At 47.4% G+C, this 17,902-nt stretch overlaps 1 protein-coding gene across 1 annotated transcript; it reads right to left on the bottom strand.

Annotated features, from left to right (window-relative positions):
* Positions 1-978: 978 nt before the first annotated feature.
* On the bottom strand, positions 979-17,484 carry LOC117559102 (semaphorin-4D-like; the record flags this gene model as incomplete). Its single annotated transcript, XM_034235766.1, is given in 9 exon segments — positions 979-1,094; positions 2,124-2,307; positions 5,009-5,147; positions 6,423-6,595; positions 6,597-6,605; positions 7,474-7,595; positions 9,581-9,700; positions 16,659-16,755; positions 17,386-17,484. Coding segments are annotated over 9 exon segments (1,059 nt in total), but the record flags the coding sequence as incomplete, so codon positions are not given.
* Positions 17,485-17,902: the final 418 nt, after the last annotated feature.

The raw sequence follows: 17,902 nt of genomic DNA, 5'->3' as shown, positions 1-17,902 counted from the left end.
AGTTGATGTTAGAATGTAAATGTCACAACTGAAGTGGGCCAGTTGAGGTTAGAATGTAAATGTCACAACTGAAGTGGGCCAGTTGGAGTTAGAAATGTAAATGTCACAACTGAAGTGGGCCAGTTGAGGTTAGAATGTAAATGTCACAACTGAAGTGGGCCAGTTGATGTTAGAATGTAAATGTCACAACTGAAGTGGGCCAGTTGAGGTTAGAATTGAAATGTCACAACTGAAGTGGGCCAGTTGATGTTAGAATGTAAATGTCACAACTGAAGTGGGCCAGTTGAGGTTAGAATTGAAATGTCACACCTGAAGTGGGCCAGTTGATGTTAGAATTGAAAGTTCACAACTGAAGTGGGCCAGTTGATGTTAGAATGTAAATGTCACAACTGAAGTGGGCCAGTTGAGGTTAGAATGTAAATGTCACAACTGAAGTGGGCCAGTTGAGGTTCGGGATCGCTTAAACGGATTTAGTGCGTCATCTGAATTGAAACAGAAGTTAATTGAACCTGGTTCTTCAGGAGTTAATAGAGGTGAGACCTTGCTGATCCAGGAGGATCTGAGTCTGGCAGTAAACTTACATAGACTCAATAGCTTCTGTTAGGTCAATTAGTAGGTCTAAGTAATTGCCGGAATAAATTAACAGGCCTCCCGACTCCAACAATATCATAAACGTTTGTTTGACACAGAGATTATTTTCTGACATAATCCAAAATCCCATGGAGGAATCCCATTGGACCAGGGGATGCTGCATTCAGGGACATACACAGAAATACAACATCCCTGCACCTCTCTATACTGCCAAAGATGGCTTAATGCAACTATAGACACATTAGAACATGGGTAAATACCATCATTACATATAGTAAACCATAAAAAAGGACTTTAAAACCTAATTTCTGAAAATCAAATTACCAAATGAGTTAATTTTGACTGTTTAGCTAAATATTTCCATCCCTCCAGATGAGTGTTGCGTACCTTTGAGGAGGAGAGGACGATGCTTTTGACGATCTGAGGCTGAGTGAAGACCTGAATCTCCTCAATCACCCGAGGTCCTCCAGCCAGCAAAACCACTTTGTGGAGGAACCCGGACTCTGCAGGACCAGAGAGGACGAACACGGTATTATCAAAACATTTAGATAGAACAACTGATCAGAATCAGGGACAGGTTTGTTGCCAAGTAGGTTTACACCAACGAGGAACTTGCCTTGGTGAGTATCCTGTCTTGTAAGCATATATTCCTGCTATTGACTGCAGTATTTTTGACTTTTTTTAGAACATCTTAGTCATCCAGAAGTTCTGTACTGTTATATTTGATTTAATATTTTTCATTTTATTTTTACTTTACATTTTTAGTTGTTAATTCTCTATTCCACTTTTTTAAGTATTTTAATTGTAATGAACACACTGATGATGCTTCTGTAACTAAATAATTTCCCAAATTGGGATAAATAAAGTATATATCTATCTATATTTATATATCTATCTATATTTATATATCTATCTATGGTGCGTAGATAAACACACTAAAAGACGCACAATTTGTTCCCCCGTTTTTAGAGATGTGGGTACGGAGGAAAAGAGAGAGGGCTTTATTTCCTGACACTTTGTGAGTCTCCGGCACACCGGGGACACATATCCAGGGGTGGTTCTAAGGGGGGCCAACAGAGGCCAGTGCCCCCTAACGCTGACCAGGGACTCCACTCCAAAAAAAAAGGTTACAATATTACGATTTCTTGGAACTAAATCAAATCAGAGACCCGGATGTACAGTAGAGATTAAACTGTTCATTACCTTATAAAAGAAAATAATAATAATATGTATGTTTTTTAATTAAATTGTAACTTAAATTTCCAAAAACAAATACCAATTACTGTATTTCATGTTTATTTTACACAATTACTTTATACTCTCTTTGTCTTTTTAACCCGCTCTTATTGTGCCCCTCTCATGTAATAACCGGTCCCAGCCTGCCACCCCCCCCCCCAGTCAAATTGGTCTAGAACCGCCACTGCACATATTTATGTATAAAAGACATGCATTTTGCATGATGGGAGACCTTTAAAGTATAGAGGCAGCATAGAGGAGTGTAAGGAGGGCTGAGGGTCGCCCCAGCTGTTCACCTGTCAGCAGGAACAGGACGGTGTATTGTTTGCCGTTGAGGGCCTTCGTCCTCATCGCCGCCACGCGACTGTACCGCTGATCTGAAGAAACGAGCGGAGCGCCGGCCGACTTCACGCTGCCGCTCGTCAGGAAACTCTTCTTCACTTGAGATAATTCAGAATCTGTAGCGCTGTCCAGCCCACACTGTCAGCAGGACATGGAGGGGGGGTCACACGTTAACATTATCGTAGAAATGTATCACAAGTTCAAATTCAAAGGTTTTATCATCATATGCACATAAGCTACAGTGTAGGAATGGCAATGACATTCTTCTGACCTGAGCTCCTCCAACAATGCAACATATAATAAAATACAAAAATAGAAAATCCAAAATAAAAAATAAAAAATTGTGCAAAAAGTCTATATACATGTAAATAGAATATGATATGTACAAGAACAGACTATGACATTAATGACTTATGACCAAATTAAATACGGTTTATTGCGGTGACACCTATTTATATACATAAGTAGATTAGGTTAGGTTATAAGTAGATTGCAAGATGACTAACAGATGAATGTTTATTGAGGCACTTCACAGAGCTCAGGTGTTTAACAGTCGTATGGCCTGTGGGATGAAACTATCCCTGAGTCTGGAGGTTTGTGTCCGGATGCAATTTCTGTGATTTCTCACAGTTTAAATTCACGCCTAGCTACTAAATGTTCTCAGACAGAAGGGTGGACTATTGTCAGGAAATTATCCTATTGATCTTAGGTTTGTAATCACCATCTTCGCAAGTTTCGCCCGTCTGGCCAACATTTCAATGGCCTCTAAGACCTCCCCCCTTTTGTCTTTTTCCTGTATAAAGTGCTTGTTTTTCTGTAACGGGGTCAGATCTTTGAGCTACATCAGAGGTGCAGGTTATCTGACCTTCCAGCTGGAAATAGATTGATCCTGTTAACCTGTTAAGCCCTGAGCCTGTTTTTCAGGTCTCAGGCTCGAAAACAAATGACTATAACTTAATCATCTTTTTTCTCAAAGCAATGATAAACCTGTCAGTTGGATGTAGAAATCAATATAGATTTTTTTTATTTTAACACTAGAACCGCCAACGGGGTCAATTTGACCCAGAGCTGTTTTTTATTGTATGTAACTTTTTTTCAATAACATATTAAAGTCTCTCAGTCCGTGACTTTTCCTGAAAGTGTGTTATGTAGCACCCTCTGTTGTTAAAAATTGTCAATATGAAGTCAGATTGAAGAAATCGGCAAAAGAATTGCCATTTATACCTATTTCCGCTAAGCGGGTCATATTGACCCCACCCCTTTTCGCGCTATTGATTTTGCGTGTAAAAAAACATGCCGTGTTGCTATAGCAACGCCTTTTGTCTACTGCAGTTCCTTATAGATTGAGAGATAGATTGAGAGAGAGAGAGATAGATTGATAGCGAGAGTCTGTAGTGAAGGAGCGCGCTCCGCAGCAAACAGCTGTTTGCTTTTCACCCAACAACGAGAACTGCCTCACGAAACCCTGTGTTGTAAATAAACGAAACAATTTAACAAAATTGCTTGTCAAAATACCAATACCACAGGACCATTTTTCTTTGTACAGCAATACTTTTACTTTGAAAATCAATGCATTCTAATGCTGGGTCAATTTGACCCCGGTGGCGGTTCTAGTGTTAAAGTAAATTCAGATTGAACACAGTAAAAACATGTAAATGATTGTGTCTGTCCAAAAACAAAAACATGACTTATAGTGAAAACCACCTTGAATGATGGGATAATAGACTAAAAGCTTTGGGAATCCAAACTATAACATATAATAAGTACCCTGTATCAAGATTGATGCAAAACAAGTGACCTTTGACCTTTTTAGTGAGATTTAGAAAAATAAAATCACTTCTGAGGTCATTTGGGTGGATTTGCCAGATCTCTGGAACCCATCGGGTGCTAATTCAGAGGCTTGGTATTACCCTTGTGTTTTGTTTAGCTAAAAACGGTTCATATCGTCAGTTAGCTGAGTTTCTTCCCGTTATGACACATTAATAGGTTGTTAAATGTTAAGAAGCCCTGAGACACAGTTTCGTGAAAAAAAGCCCGCCGGCGGGGGCTGTCGGGCTTAACAGGTTAAATGCTACAGCTTTTTATTAAATAACTCAACTTTGGTTTAATCTTGTATTTGTTATTTTCTGACCAGAAGGTACGGAGCCCCTAAAGGGACATGAAAATAGAGAGAGAACAAAAAGTTACCGGTGCGCCGAAACTAATCCGTTTTCCTGACTTTATTTTTTTTCTCATTTATTTTTTGTATGTCTCTTAAACCGTTATGCCGACTTTTTTTTATTTTCTTTTTTTCCATGTCCCTTTAGGCCAGAGTTTCTCAAACCTTTTCATACCAAGGACCAATTAACCAATACAAAAACACTTGCGGACCACCTAACTCCACAAATATAAAAAAACACATCGTTTTTCTAGAACAGATTACAAATCGCCTGAAAATGGTACAAACAAGTGGCAGCATGTGATGAAGCTGTTTATCTGGGCTTTGTCATGCAACTGAAACTTAAGCTCGCTCCATTGCGGAGATATTCCCGCGAGAGTGCGGAAAACTTAAATGTATTTATTCATTTCAAATATGAAATGTTACCAATATACTCACGGACCACTAGGGGGCGCTCACGGACCACCAGTGTTCCGCGGACCACACTTTGAGAAGCACTGCTTTAGGGGCTCCGTAAGAAGGTAATTAAGTGTGGAGTTTCCACCTCAGAATCTCTAAGAACAGAAGCAGGCCCAGATTCAAACCCGATGGCCGTTTCTTTGGTTTTTGTCAAGGAACCACATTTAGTTGATTCATTAGTTTGGATCCTGGCTTTGACTCGTGTGCCAGTAACGTCCTCACCTGTCCCAGATGTGAGTGTTTTCCCAGCAGGGGGCTCCACAGGTGTGTTTGTGTGTCGAAGGTCCGGTAGCTTCCATTAAACACCGCCTGGACGTCCTGCAGCTTAAAGACGCAAACCGCTGACTCTGCCCCCGAAGACCTGAAGCAGACGGGAGGGAGAACTGAGAGGCTTCATCTCAGACATAACGACGATACGATAACACTTTAATGGTCAGATCAAGTCTGAAATGCTGCTTGCGTCACAGCAGCTCCATGAGGAACATCAACAGACAGACACCAAGACTCGTGAGAAACATGTAACATCACAGCAGGACCAGTGAGAGAGAACAGGCTTCTTTCTATTGAGATGTTTACATGTTGGATCGTTTCTTTCCAGTCTTCTAATCTCTCTAATTGAACAACCTGGTCTTCTCAAGCTGCTGCAACGCAAACATTTCACAAATTGGGATCAATAAAGTACTTCTTATCTTATCTTATGTACCTTCTGCTGACATTGTGAGTTTTGGACTTTGAAAGTTAGTAAATAAGCAGAGCGAGAATAAGGAAGGGAAATCCAACATATCCACTTCCTCCCAAAAGCAGAAGAGGTGATAGTGACTGCCTGATCTGCGCTGCGAGAGTTCGCTCCTGTTGGACCGCTGCGTACAGCAAGAGGGACATTTGACGTCCGTACTAATAACACAGTTTTGTGTTGAATCAACTTTGTTTGATGAAAAGTCATTTCCCTTTTCCTGGAATCTCAACAGAGAACGTTTGGCCAGACTGACACATTTCTAATGCTAAATAAATGAAAACCATTCACAGTTAAGAATGAGATATTAAACCATTCACAGTTAACAATGAGATATTAAACCATTCACAGTTAACAATGAGATCTTAAACTATTCACAGTTAACAATGAGATATTAAACCATTCACAGTTAACAATGAGATATTAAACCATTCACAGTTAAGAATGAGATATTAAACCATTCACAGTTAACAATGAGATATTAAACCATTCACAGTTAACAATGAGATATTAAACCATTCACAGTTAACAATGAGATATTAAACCATTCACAGTTAAGAATGAGATATTAAACCATTCACAGTTAAGAATGAGATATTAATGATGAATGCCATAAATAATTGCATACATTTAGTTTCTTATGTATCCAGTGTGATAGCTAACTGAAGCTAAATCCATGTCTCTTATTATAAGAGCGATCTTAACCCACTAAAAGGATTTCTTCTCAAATAATGGGGAAATTACAATAACTTTAAGGCTCTCTCGTTCAGATTAATGTGATCGGGTTGTTTTTCTTCTTTGTGTCAGATGCCCTGCTGAACATAACGGTCCAACAAGGAGGACCAACTCGAGCTTGCAGTGTGAACATCGGGCAGAAACAGTGATCCACCGCTGGCACCGTACCACTGCGAGGTGAAGACGCCGTAGAACAGCGTCTCTGAGGAGCTGGCGCCCTCCGGTGGTGGGAGGGTGAAGATGTGCTGCAGGACGTTGAAGGGAAGCTGTTTGGGAACCTGGCAGAGCAGCGGCGCTTTAGCGAAGGACGTCCACTTATTCTGGAGAGTCCGCTGCCCCCCCCACATCGTCCTGTGGAGACAACGCAACAACGTGTTATACACTCAGATATATCTGAACCCAGAAGAACCCGGACCCTTTTATACTTTTGGGGAAATGATGCGGAACATAATTTAGACTTAATAATAGACCACATCGAACAAGTAACCCCCCTTAGAGATCTGAAAACTTACATATATGTCACATTGGGCGTCAATGGTAAAGTAATGCTTATTAATAACTTAATTAATGAGGATTGTTTTTTGGTTTAAATTTGGTTTAACATTCTTTTAATTGAAGAATATACGAAGTAACATGTTACACATTTATATATCTTTAAGTGGTGTCACTCGATTCAAACACATCCCTGTAGCTATTTTTCAGAATACTTTTTTTTTCTCCTTCAAAATCCTGACTTTTTTCAGAATTCCGAAAATATTCTCAACATTCTGAGTTTTTCAAGAAATATATATTTTTTCTAAAAATTATGACATTTTTCAAAATCCCGAATCCCGGGACTCAATAATAAAAAGACACGACAGACAAGAAAATATACAAATAAAACGATTTAAAATACAACAAAATACCATAACATGTAAGACAATCTTGCACTAATGTACATTCTCTTCAAGATATTGAAGGGACTGTTATTTTGTATTTATTGATTGTTGTGTTTTTATTTATGTCTTAATGTGTGCATATGTAAAAATATATAGGATATACTTATTTGCACGCATATTTTTATATATATTTGTTTTTATATTCTGGATTGTGGGAAAGATATTTCGATCTCTACACACAAACTGAAAGATTGACAATAAAGTTGGCTTTGACTTTGACTCCGGAGGATGTGGCGTAATCTCAAAGCAGCTCCATTATATATATTCATATTTTCCGTCACCTTGCAGACTTGAGCGACGCGAGCGATCCGCAGCTCGTCCACAAAGCTGAACTCTTTCCCGACTTCAGTGAAGAAGAAGAACAGCTTCCTGTCCACCGCCGCTGAGCCCACGAACGCCGGCTCTGAAACAGGAAGTACAATTATTTTTAATTTTTTCAATATTTTACATATTTAATAAATCTACAAAACTTTTTTTTCAGAATACATTTCTTCTCTCAAATTCTGACTTTTTTCTCCAATTTCTGACTTTTTCTCTACATGAGAGAAACAAGCGTCACTTCCGGGCAGAAAGTACGGCTCCGCCCACTTTTGGGGGAAAACAAAGCTGTCATTTGAACGGCGGTCGATACACATTCTGAAGTTTTTGCCAATCCGATCAGAAATGTTTGAAAACCGTGGATTTGTGATCTTCAAAGAGTCCCGATCACGATGGCCAAACTATTACATTCAATCATTGGAAATCGACGAGCGGGCTCGATGTATGGTTAAATATAGCAGCAGGCGATCGATGTCCATAGATGAGAGTAACATCTACGTCACTTTACGGCCCCGCCCACTATTTGGGGGAAACAACGCTGTCATGTGAACGGCGATCGAGCCTGAAGCCACAGAGCTCTTCTTTGTCCTTTGTTCTCAGAGGAAGTTCAGAAACACTGAACTCTGGATCTGTTTGAATGTTTGAGGAGCAATAAACCACACAGCAGCTTGTTGGCGTGTTATAACTATGATGTTCCGCCTCGCTCATGAGAGGAACAGCCTCGCCTACTGATTTTAATGTAACCATATATCGAGCCCGATCGTTGATTTCCAATGATTGAATGTAATAGTTTGCCCGTCTGGCCATCGTGATCGGACTCTTTGAAGATCCACAAACCCACGGTTTTCAAAATGTCTGATCGATTGGCTAAAACTTCAGAATGTGTATCGACCGCCATTCAAATGACAGCGTTGTTTTCCCCCAAAAGTGTTCCGTATTTATCGCCCGGAAGTGACGCAGGTGTTACTCTCATCCATACCGATTCTTGTTTTAGAATAAATATTTTCTTTCCTCAGAATTCGATATTTTTCCAAGATTTTCAAGAAATCCGTTTTGTTCTCTTCATATTCTACAACTTTTCCAATTTGGGATTATTTTCAGAATTCAGGGTTTATTTCTCAAAATTCTGACTTTTTCAAGAAATCCGTTATTTTCTCAAAATCCTGATTTTTTTTCCTCAAAATTCAGTTTTCTTCTTAGAATCCCATATTTGTTCAGATTACTACTTTAGTCACAGGATTATTTTTTCACGTTGTGAGTTGGGACTTTTTTCATTTCAATTGAAACCTCAGTTTATGGGATAGCCGGATTTTTGTTCAGCTTGACATTTAAAATACGCAGAGTTTGTAGAAACAGGATGTAAAGAAACACAGAAGTGAGACGTTCTTCCAGACATCGTATGTTTGGCTAAAAGAGGAAGTGAATTATCGTTGACAGGAAACAGGAAGTTGAGCTGTCTGAAACCTCTCGTCTTTAAAATCAGCATTCTATTAAACAAACCTCAACAACTCAAACTTATTATTGTTATTATAATTATTTACTAATGTAATTATTTATTTATTGTTTCAACTTTACAAATATTATTATTGCTATTTTGTTATTATTATAGTTTACATTTATTTGTATATTTATTTAACTTATTAGTTTTATTATAATTTTGTTATAATAATTATAATGTGTTCTTATTATTATTGTATTTATTATTATAATAATACGTATTATTATTATAATTGTTATTATTATATTTATTATTATTATTATCATCATTATTATAATAATTGACATTATGTATTATTATTATTATTATTATAATTGTTATTATTATATTATTTATTATTATTATTATAATAATTGTTATTATTATATTATTTATTATTATTATTATTATTATTATAATAATTGTTATTATTATTTGTATTATTCAGAATCAGAATACCTTTATTCGTAAAGTATACAAATATTAAAGATTAAAACAAATTTAAGAAATTACACAATTGACAAAATACACATCCTGTTACAGTTATTGTTGTTGTTGTTGTTGTTGTTGTTGTTATTTGTGCTGCCTCTCACCCTGCAGCAGGGCGATGGAGGTGTCCTGGCTGACGTCCTGCCCCCCCCGGCTGAAGTGTCTGGAGATCTGAGCTCGTTCTCCTCTGAAGTCGGTGGTCGAGGCGGTGAAGAGCTCTCCGTCTGCGCAGAGAACAACAATACGTTTAATATGACCTCAAATCAACTTTGATTTCATGAAGCATCTCTAACCTGCATCAGAGAGCAGAGGCCTGGACCACCAAGCCGGTTCCACCTGCATCAGAGAGCAGAGGCCTGGACCACCAAGCCGGTTCCACCCAACCTGCATCAGAGTGCAGAGGCCTGGACCACCAAGCCGGTTCCACCTGCATCAGAGAGCAGAGGCCTGGACCACCAAGCCGGTTCCACCTGCATCAGAGAGCAGAGGCCTGGACCACCAAGCCGGTTCCACCTGCATCAGAGAGCAGAGGCCTGGACCACCAAGCCGGTTCCACCTGCATCAGAGAGCAGAGGCCTGGACCACCAAGCCGGTTCCACCTGCATCAGAGAGCAGAGGCCTGGACCACCAAGCTGGTTCCACCTGCATCAGAGAGCAGAGGCCTGGACCACCAAGCCGGTTCCACCTGCATCAGAGAGCAGAGGCCTGGACCACCAAGCCGGATCCACCTGCATCAGAGAGCAGAGGCCTGGACCACCAAGCCGGTTCCACCTGCATCAGAGAGCAGAGGCCTGGACCACCAAGCCGGTTCCACCTACATCAGAGAGCAGAGGCCTGGACCACCAAGCCGGTTCCACCTGCATCAGAGAGTAGAGGCCTGGACCACCAAGCCGGTTCCACCTGCATCAGAGAGCAGAGGCCTGGACCACCAAGCCGGTTCCACCTGCATCAGAGAGCAGAGGCCTGGACCACCAAGCCGGTTCCACCTAACCTGCATCAGAGAGCAGAAGCCTGGACCACCAAGCCGCTTCCACCTAACCTGCATTTGAGAGCAGAGGCCTGGACCACCAAGCCGGTTCCACCTAACCTGCATCAGAGAGCAGAGGCCTGGACCACCAAGCCGGTTCCACCTAACCTGCATCAGAGAGCAGAGGCCTGGACCACCAAGCCGCTTCCACCTAACCTGCATCAGAGAGCAGAGGCCTGGACCACCAAGCCGGTTCCACCTAACCTGCATCAGAGAGCAGAGGCCTGGACCACTAAGCCGGTTCCACCTAACCTGCATCAGAGAGCAGAGGCCTGGACCACCAAGCCGGTTCCACCTAACCTGCATCAGAGAGCAGAGGCCTGGACCACCAAGCCGCTTCCACCTAACCTGCATCAGAGAGCAGAGGCCTGGACCACCAAGCCGGTTCCACCTAAACTGCATCAGAGAGCAGATGGCCTGGACCACCAAGCCGGTTTCCACCCAACCTGCATCAGAGAGCAGAGGCCTGGACCACCAAGCCGGTTCCACCTAACCTGCATCAGAGAGCAGAGGCCTGGACCACCAAGCCGGTTCCACCTAACCTGCATCAGAGAGCAGAGGCCTGGACCACAAGCCGGTTCCACCCAACCTGCATCAGAGAGCAGAGGCCTGGACCACCAAGCCGCTTCCACCCAACCTGCATCAGAGAGTAGAGGCCTGGGCCACCAAGCCGGTTCCACCTAACCTGCATCAGAGAGCAGAGGCCTGGACCACCAAGCCACTTCCACCTAACCTGCATCAGAGAGCAGAGGCCTGGACCACCAAGCCGGTTCCACCTAACCTGCATCAGAGAGCAGAGGCCTGGACCACCAAGCCGGTTCCACCCAACCTGCATCAGAGAGCAGAGGCCTGGACCACCAAGCCGCTTCCACCAACCTGCAATCAGAGAGTAGAGGCCTGGGCCACCAAGCCGGTTCCACCTAACCTGCATCAGAGAGCAGAGGCCCTGGACCACCAAGCCACTTCCACCTAACCTGCATCAGAGAGCAGAGGCCTGGACCACCAAGCCGGTTCCACCTAACCTGCATCAGAGAGCAGAGGCCTGGACCACCAAGCCGGTTCCACCTAACCTGCATCAGAGAGCAGAGGCGTGGACCACCAAGCCGCTTCCCACCTAACCTGCATCAGAGAGCAGAGCCTGGACCACCAAGCCGGTTCCACCTAACATGCATCAGAGAGCAGAGGCCTGGACCACCAAGCCGGTTCCACCTAACCTGCATCAGAGAGCAGAGGCCTGGACCACCAAGCCGCTTCCCACCTAACCTGCATCAGAGAGCAGAGGCCTGGACCACCAAGCCGGTTCCACCTAACCTGCATCAGAGAGCAGAGGCCTGGACCACCAAGCCGGTTCACCTAACCTGCATCAGAGAGCAGAGGCCTGGACCACCAAGCCGGTTCCACCTAACCTGCATCAGAGAGCAGAGGCCTAGACCACCAAGCCGGTTCCACCTAACCTGCATCAGGGAGCAGAGGCCTGGACCACCAAGCCGGTTCCACCTAACCTGCATCAGAGAGCAGAGGCCTGGACCACCAAGCCGGTTCCACCTAACCTGCATCAGGGAGCAGAGGCCTGGACCACCAAGCCGGTTCCACCTAACCTGCATCAGGGAGCAGAGGCCTGGACCACCAAGCCGGTTCCACCTAACCTGCATCAGAGAGCAGAGGCCTGGACCACCAAGCCGGTTCCACCTAACCTGCATCAGAGAGCAGAGGCCTGGACCACCAAGCCGGTTCCACCCAACCTGCATCAGAGAGCAGAGGCCTGGACCACCAAGCCGGTTCCACCCAACCTGCATCAGAGAGCAGAGGCCTGGACCACCAAGCCGGTTCCACCTAACCTGCATCAGAGAGCAGAGGCCTGGACCACCAAGCCGGTTCCACCCAACCTGCATCAGAGAGCAGAGGCCTGGACGACCAAGCCGCTTCCACCCAACCTGCATCAGAGAGCAGAGGCCTGGGCCACCAAGCCGGTTCCACCTAACCTGCATCAGCGAGCAGAAGCCTGGACCACCAAGCCGCTTCCACCTAACCTGCATCAGAGAGCAGAGGCCTGGACCACCAAGCCGGTTCCACCTAACCTGCATCAGAGAGCAGAGGCCTGGACCACCAAGCCGGTTCCACCTAACCTGCATCAGAGAGCAGAGGCCTGGACCACCAAGCCGCTTCCACCTAACCTGCATCAGAGAGCAGAGGCCTGGACCACCAAGCCGGTTCCACCTAACCTGCATCAGAGAGCAGAGGCCTGGACCACCAAGCCGCTTCCACCTAACCTGCATCAGAGAGCAGAGGCCTGGACCACCAAGCCGGTTCCACCTAACCTGCATCAGAGAGCAGAGGCCTGGACCACCAAGCCGGTTCCACCTAACCTGCATCAGAGAGCAGAGGCCTGGACCACCAAGCCGGTTCACCTAACCTGCATCAGAGAGCAGAGGCCTGGACCACCAAGCCGGTTCCACCTAACCTGCATCAGAGAGCAGAGGCCTGGACCACCAAGCCGGTTCCACCTAACCTGCATCAGAGAGCAGAGGCCTGGACCACCAAGCCGGTTCCAACCTAACCTGCATCAGAGAGCAGAGGCCTGGACCACCAAGCCGGTTCCACCTAACCTGCATCAGAGAGCAGAGGCCTGGACCACCAAGCCGGTTCCACCTAACATGCATCAGAGGCAGAGGCCTGGACCACCAAGCCGGTTCCACCTAACCTGCATCAGAGAGCAGAGGCCCTGGACCACCAAGCCGGTTCCACCCTAACCTGCATCAGAGAGCAGAGGCCTGGACCACCAAGCCGGTTCCACCTAACTTGCATCAGAGAGCAGAGGCCTGGACCACCAAGCCGGTTCCACCCAACCTGCATCAGAGAGCAGAGGCCTGGACCACCAAGCCGGTTCCACCTAACCTGCATCAGAGAGCAGAGGCCTGGACCACCAAGCCGGTTCCACCTAACCTGCATCAGAGAGCAGAGGCCTGGACCACCAAGCCGGTTCCACCTAACCTGCATCAGAGAGCAGAGGCCTGGACCACCAAGCCGCTTCCACCTAACCTGCATCAGAGAGCAGAGGCCTGGACCACCAAGCCGGTTCCACTAACCTGCATCAGAGAGCAGAGACCTGGACCACCAAGCCGGTTCCACCTAACCTGCATCAGAGAGCAGAGGCCTGGACCACCAAGCCGGTTCAACCTAACCTGCATCAGAGAGCAGAGGCCTGGACCACCAAGCCGGTTCCACCTAACCTGCATCAGAGAGCAGAGGCCTGGACCACCAAGCCGGTTCCACCTAACCTGCATCAGGGAGCAGAGGCCTGGACCACCAAGCCGGTTCCACCTAACCTGCATCAGAGAGCAGAGGCCTGGACCACCAAGCCGCTTCCACCTAACCTGCATCAGAGAGCAGAGGCCTGGACCACCAAGCCGGTTCCACCTAACCTGCATCAGAGAGCAGAGGCCTGGACCACCAAGCCGGTTCCACCTAACCTGCATCAGAGAGCAGAGGCCTGGACCACCAAGCCGGTTCCACCTAACCTGCATCAGAGAGCAGAGGCCTGGACCACCAAGCCGCTTCCACCTAACCTGCATCAGAGAGCAGAGGCCTGGACCACCAAGCCGGTTCCACCTAACCTGCATCAGAGAGCAGAGACCTGGACCACCAAGCCGGTTCCACCTAACCTGCATCAGAGAGCAGAGGCCTGGACCACCAAGCCGGTTCAACCTAACCTGCATCAGAGAGCAGAGGCCTGGACCACCAAGCCGGTTCCACCTAACCTGCATCAGGGAGCAGAGGCCTGGACCACCAAGCCGGTTCCACCTAGCCTGCATCAGAGAGCAGAGGCCTGGACCACCAAGCCGGTTCCACCTAACCTGCATCAGGGAGCAGAGGCCTGGACCACCAAGCCGGTTCCACCTAACCTGCATCAGGGAGCAGAGGCCTGGACCACCAAGCCGGTTCCACCTAACCTGCATCAGAGAGCAGAGGCCTGGACCACCAAGCCGGTTCCACCTAACCTGCATCAGAGAGCAGAGGCCTGGACCACCAAGCCGCTTCCACCTAACCTGCATCAGAGAGCAGAGGCCTGGACCACCAAGCCGCTTCCACCTAACCTGCATCAGAGAGCAGAGGCCTGGACCACCAAGCCGGTTCCACCTAACCTGCATCAGAGAGCAGAGGCCTGGACCACCAAGCCGCTTCCACCTAACCTGCATCAGAGAGCAGAGGCCTGGACCACCAAGCCGGTTCCACCTAACCTGCATCAGAGAGCAGAGGCCTGGACCACCAAGCCGGTTCCACCTAACCTGCATCAGAGAGCAGAGGCCTGGACCACCAAGCCGGTTCCACCTAACCTGCATCAGAGAGCAGAGGCCTGGACCACCAAGCCGGTTCCACCTAACCTGCATCAGAGAGCAGAGGCCTGGACCACCAAGCCGGTTCCACCTAACCTGCATCAGAGAGCAGAGGCCTGGACCACCAAGCCGGTTCCACCTAACCTGCATCAGAGAGCAGAGGCCTGGACCACCAAGCCGGTTCCACCTAACCTTCATCAGAGAGCAGAGGCCTGGATCACCAAGCCGGTTCCACCTAACCTGCATCAGAGAGCAGAGGCCTGGACCACCAAGCCGGTTCCACCTAACCTGCATCAGAGAGCAGAGGCCTGGACCACCAAGCCGGTTCCACCTAACCTGCATCAGAGAGCAGAGGCCTGGACCACCAAGCCGCTTCCACCTAACCTGCATCAGAGAGCAGAGGCCTGGACCACCAAGCCGGTTCCACCTAACCTGCATCAGAGAGCAGAGGCCTGGACCACCAAGCCGCTTCCACCTAACCTGAATCAGAGAGCAGAGGCCTAGACCACCAAGCCCACCATGCCGGTTCCACCTAACCTGCATCAGAGAGCAGAGGCCTGGACCACCAAGCCGGTTCCACCTAACCTGCATCAGAGAGCAGAGGCCTGGACCACCAAGCCGGTTCCACCTAACCTGCATCAGAGAGCAGAGGCCTGGACCACCAAGCCGGTTCCACCTAACCTGCATCAGAGAGCAGAGGCCTGGACCACCAAGCCGCTTCCACCTAACCTGCATCAGAGAGCAGAGGCCTGGACCACCAAGCCGGTTCCACCTAACCTGCATCAGAGAGCAGAGGCCTGGACCACCAAGCCGCTTCCACCTAACCTGCATCAGAGAGCAGAGGCCTGGACCACCAAGCCGGTTCCACCTAACCTGCATCAGAGAGCAGAGGCCTGGACCACCAAGCCGGTTCCACCTAACCTGCATCAGAGAGCAGAGGCCTGGACCACCAAGCCGGTTCCACCTAACCTGCATCAGAGAGCAGAGGCCTGGACCACCAAGCCGCTTCCACCTAACCTGCATCAGAGAGCAGAGGCCTGGACCACCAAGCCGGTTCCACCTAACCTTCATCAGAGAGCAGAGGCCTGGATCACCAAGCCGGTTCCACCTAACCTGCATCAGAGAGCAGAGGCCTGGACCACCAAGCCGGTTCCACCTAACCTGCATCAGAGAGCAGAGGCCTGGACCACCAAGCCGCTTCCACTTAACCTGCATCAGAGAGCAGAGGCCTGGACCACCAAGCCGCTTCCACCTAACCTGCATCAGAGAGCAGAGGCCTGGACCACCAAGCCGTTTCCACCTGCATCAGAGAGCAGAGGCCTGGACCACCAAGCCGGTTCCACCTAACCTGCATCAGAGAGCAGAGGCCTGGACCACCAAGCCTCTTCCACCTAACCTGCATCAGAGAGCAGAGGCCTGGACCACCAAGCCGGTTCCACCTAACCTGCATCAGAGAGCAGAGGCCTGGACCACCAAGCCGCTTCCACCTAACCTGGATCAGAGAGCAGAGGCCTGGACCACCAAGCCGGTTCCACCTAACCTGCATCAGAGAGCAGAGGCCTGGACCACGAAGCCGGTTCAACCTGCATCAGAGAGCAGAGGCCTGGACCACCAAGCCGCTTCCACCTAACCTGCATCAGAGAGCAGAGGCTCAAATAATCCTTCTGCATCCAGTCTGTGACTCAAACATATCCAGGGTATGTTGAACAGGCTTCGTAGTATACAGGCCTCAGGTCAGAACGCTTTGGAAAGGAATGATTCTCTGTTGCTCTTCATGATGTTAATGTGTATTCATCTTTAGTAAGGGACGTTCAGACTGACCCACGGTGAGGGCGCTGTTTCTCTGCAGCGGGCTGAACGGACAGCGTAGCTTAGCTTTAGCATCGACGAGTCCAACCAGAGAGAAGCTTTCTGCGTCCTGAAGACCAATCACAGAGTCACAGAGTCACTGAGTCACAGAGTCACAGAGTCGCAGAGTCACAGAGTCGCAGAGTCGCAGAGTCGCAGAGTCGCAGAGTCACAGAGTCACTGAGTCACTGAGTCACTGAGTCACAGAGTCACTGAGTCTCTGAGTCACTGAGTCACAGAGTCACTGAGTCACAGAGTCACTGAGTCACAGAGTCACTGAGTCACAGAGTCACTGAGTCACAGAGTCACTGAGTCGCAGAGTCGCAGAGTCGCAGAGTCGCTGAGTCGCTGAGTCGCTGAGTCGCAGAGTCGCTGAGTCGCTGAGTCACTGAGTCACTGAGTCACAGAGTCACTGAGTCAATGAGTCACAGAGTCGCTGGAAGATCCATCATTTATATACAGTAAGTACTCAGATGTCGACTTGTACTAGAGTAAAAGTAGAAGTACTCAGATCTTGTACTAGAGTAAAAGTAGAAGTACTGAGATCTTGTACTAGAGTAAAAGTAGAAGTACTCAGATCTTATATTTACCTTTCCACAAAGTTAAATAATACACAGTACTTGAGGAACTACACGTGGTTATTTTCCACCACCAGCGTTACTGAAGCAGAAAATAAAGTGAGTTTCAGTGATTCACGTACGATGAAGGCGTCGTGGGGGCTGAAGGCGAAGCTGCCGCAGACGTACAGGTGAGACGAGTTCATCTGAGAGAGGACGCTCACGAAGTTGGGACAGTCCACCTGAGAGAGGACAACATGAGGTTAGGACAGTCCACCTGAGAGAGGACAAAAGGAAGTTAGGACAGTCCACCTGAGAGAGGACAACATGAGGTTAGGACAGTCCACCTGAGAGAGGACAACAGGAAGTTAGGATAGTCAACCTGAGAGAGGACAACAGGAAGTTAGGATAGTCAACCTGAGAGAGGACAACAGGAAGTTAGGACAGTCCACCTGAGAGAGGACAACATGAGGTTAGGACAGTCCATCTGAGAGAGGACAACATGAGGTTAGGACAGTCCACCTGAGAGAGGACAACATGAGGTTAGGACAGTCCACCTGAGAGAGGACAACATGAGGTTAGGATAGTCCACCTGAGAGAGGACAACATGAGGTTAGGACAGTCCATCTGAGAGAGGACAACATGAGGTTAGGACAGTCC

Source organism: Gymnodraco acuticeps, unplaced genomic scaffold (assembly GCF_902827175.1).
Source record: "Gymnodraco acuticeps unplaced genomic scaffold, fGymAcu1.1, whole genome shotgun sequence".
Lineage (NCBI taxonomy): Eukaryota > Metazoa > Chordata > Actinopteri > Perciformes > Bathydraconidae > Gymnodraco > Gymnodraco acuticeps.
Note: the sequence above shows the minus strand (reverse complement) of the source record. Positions and strands in the feature narration are given on the sequence as shown.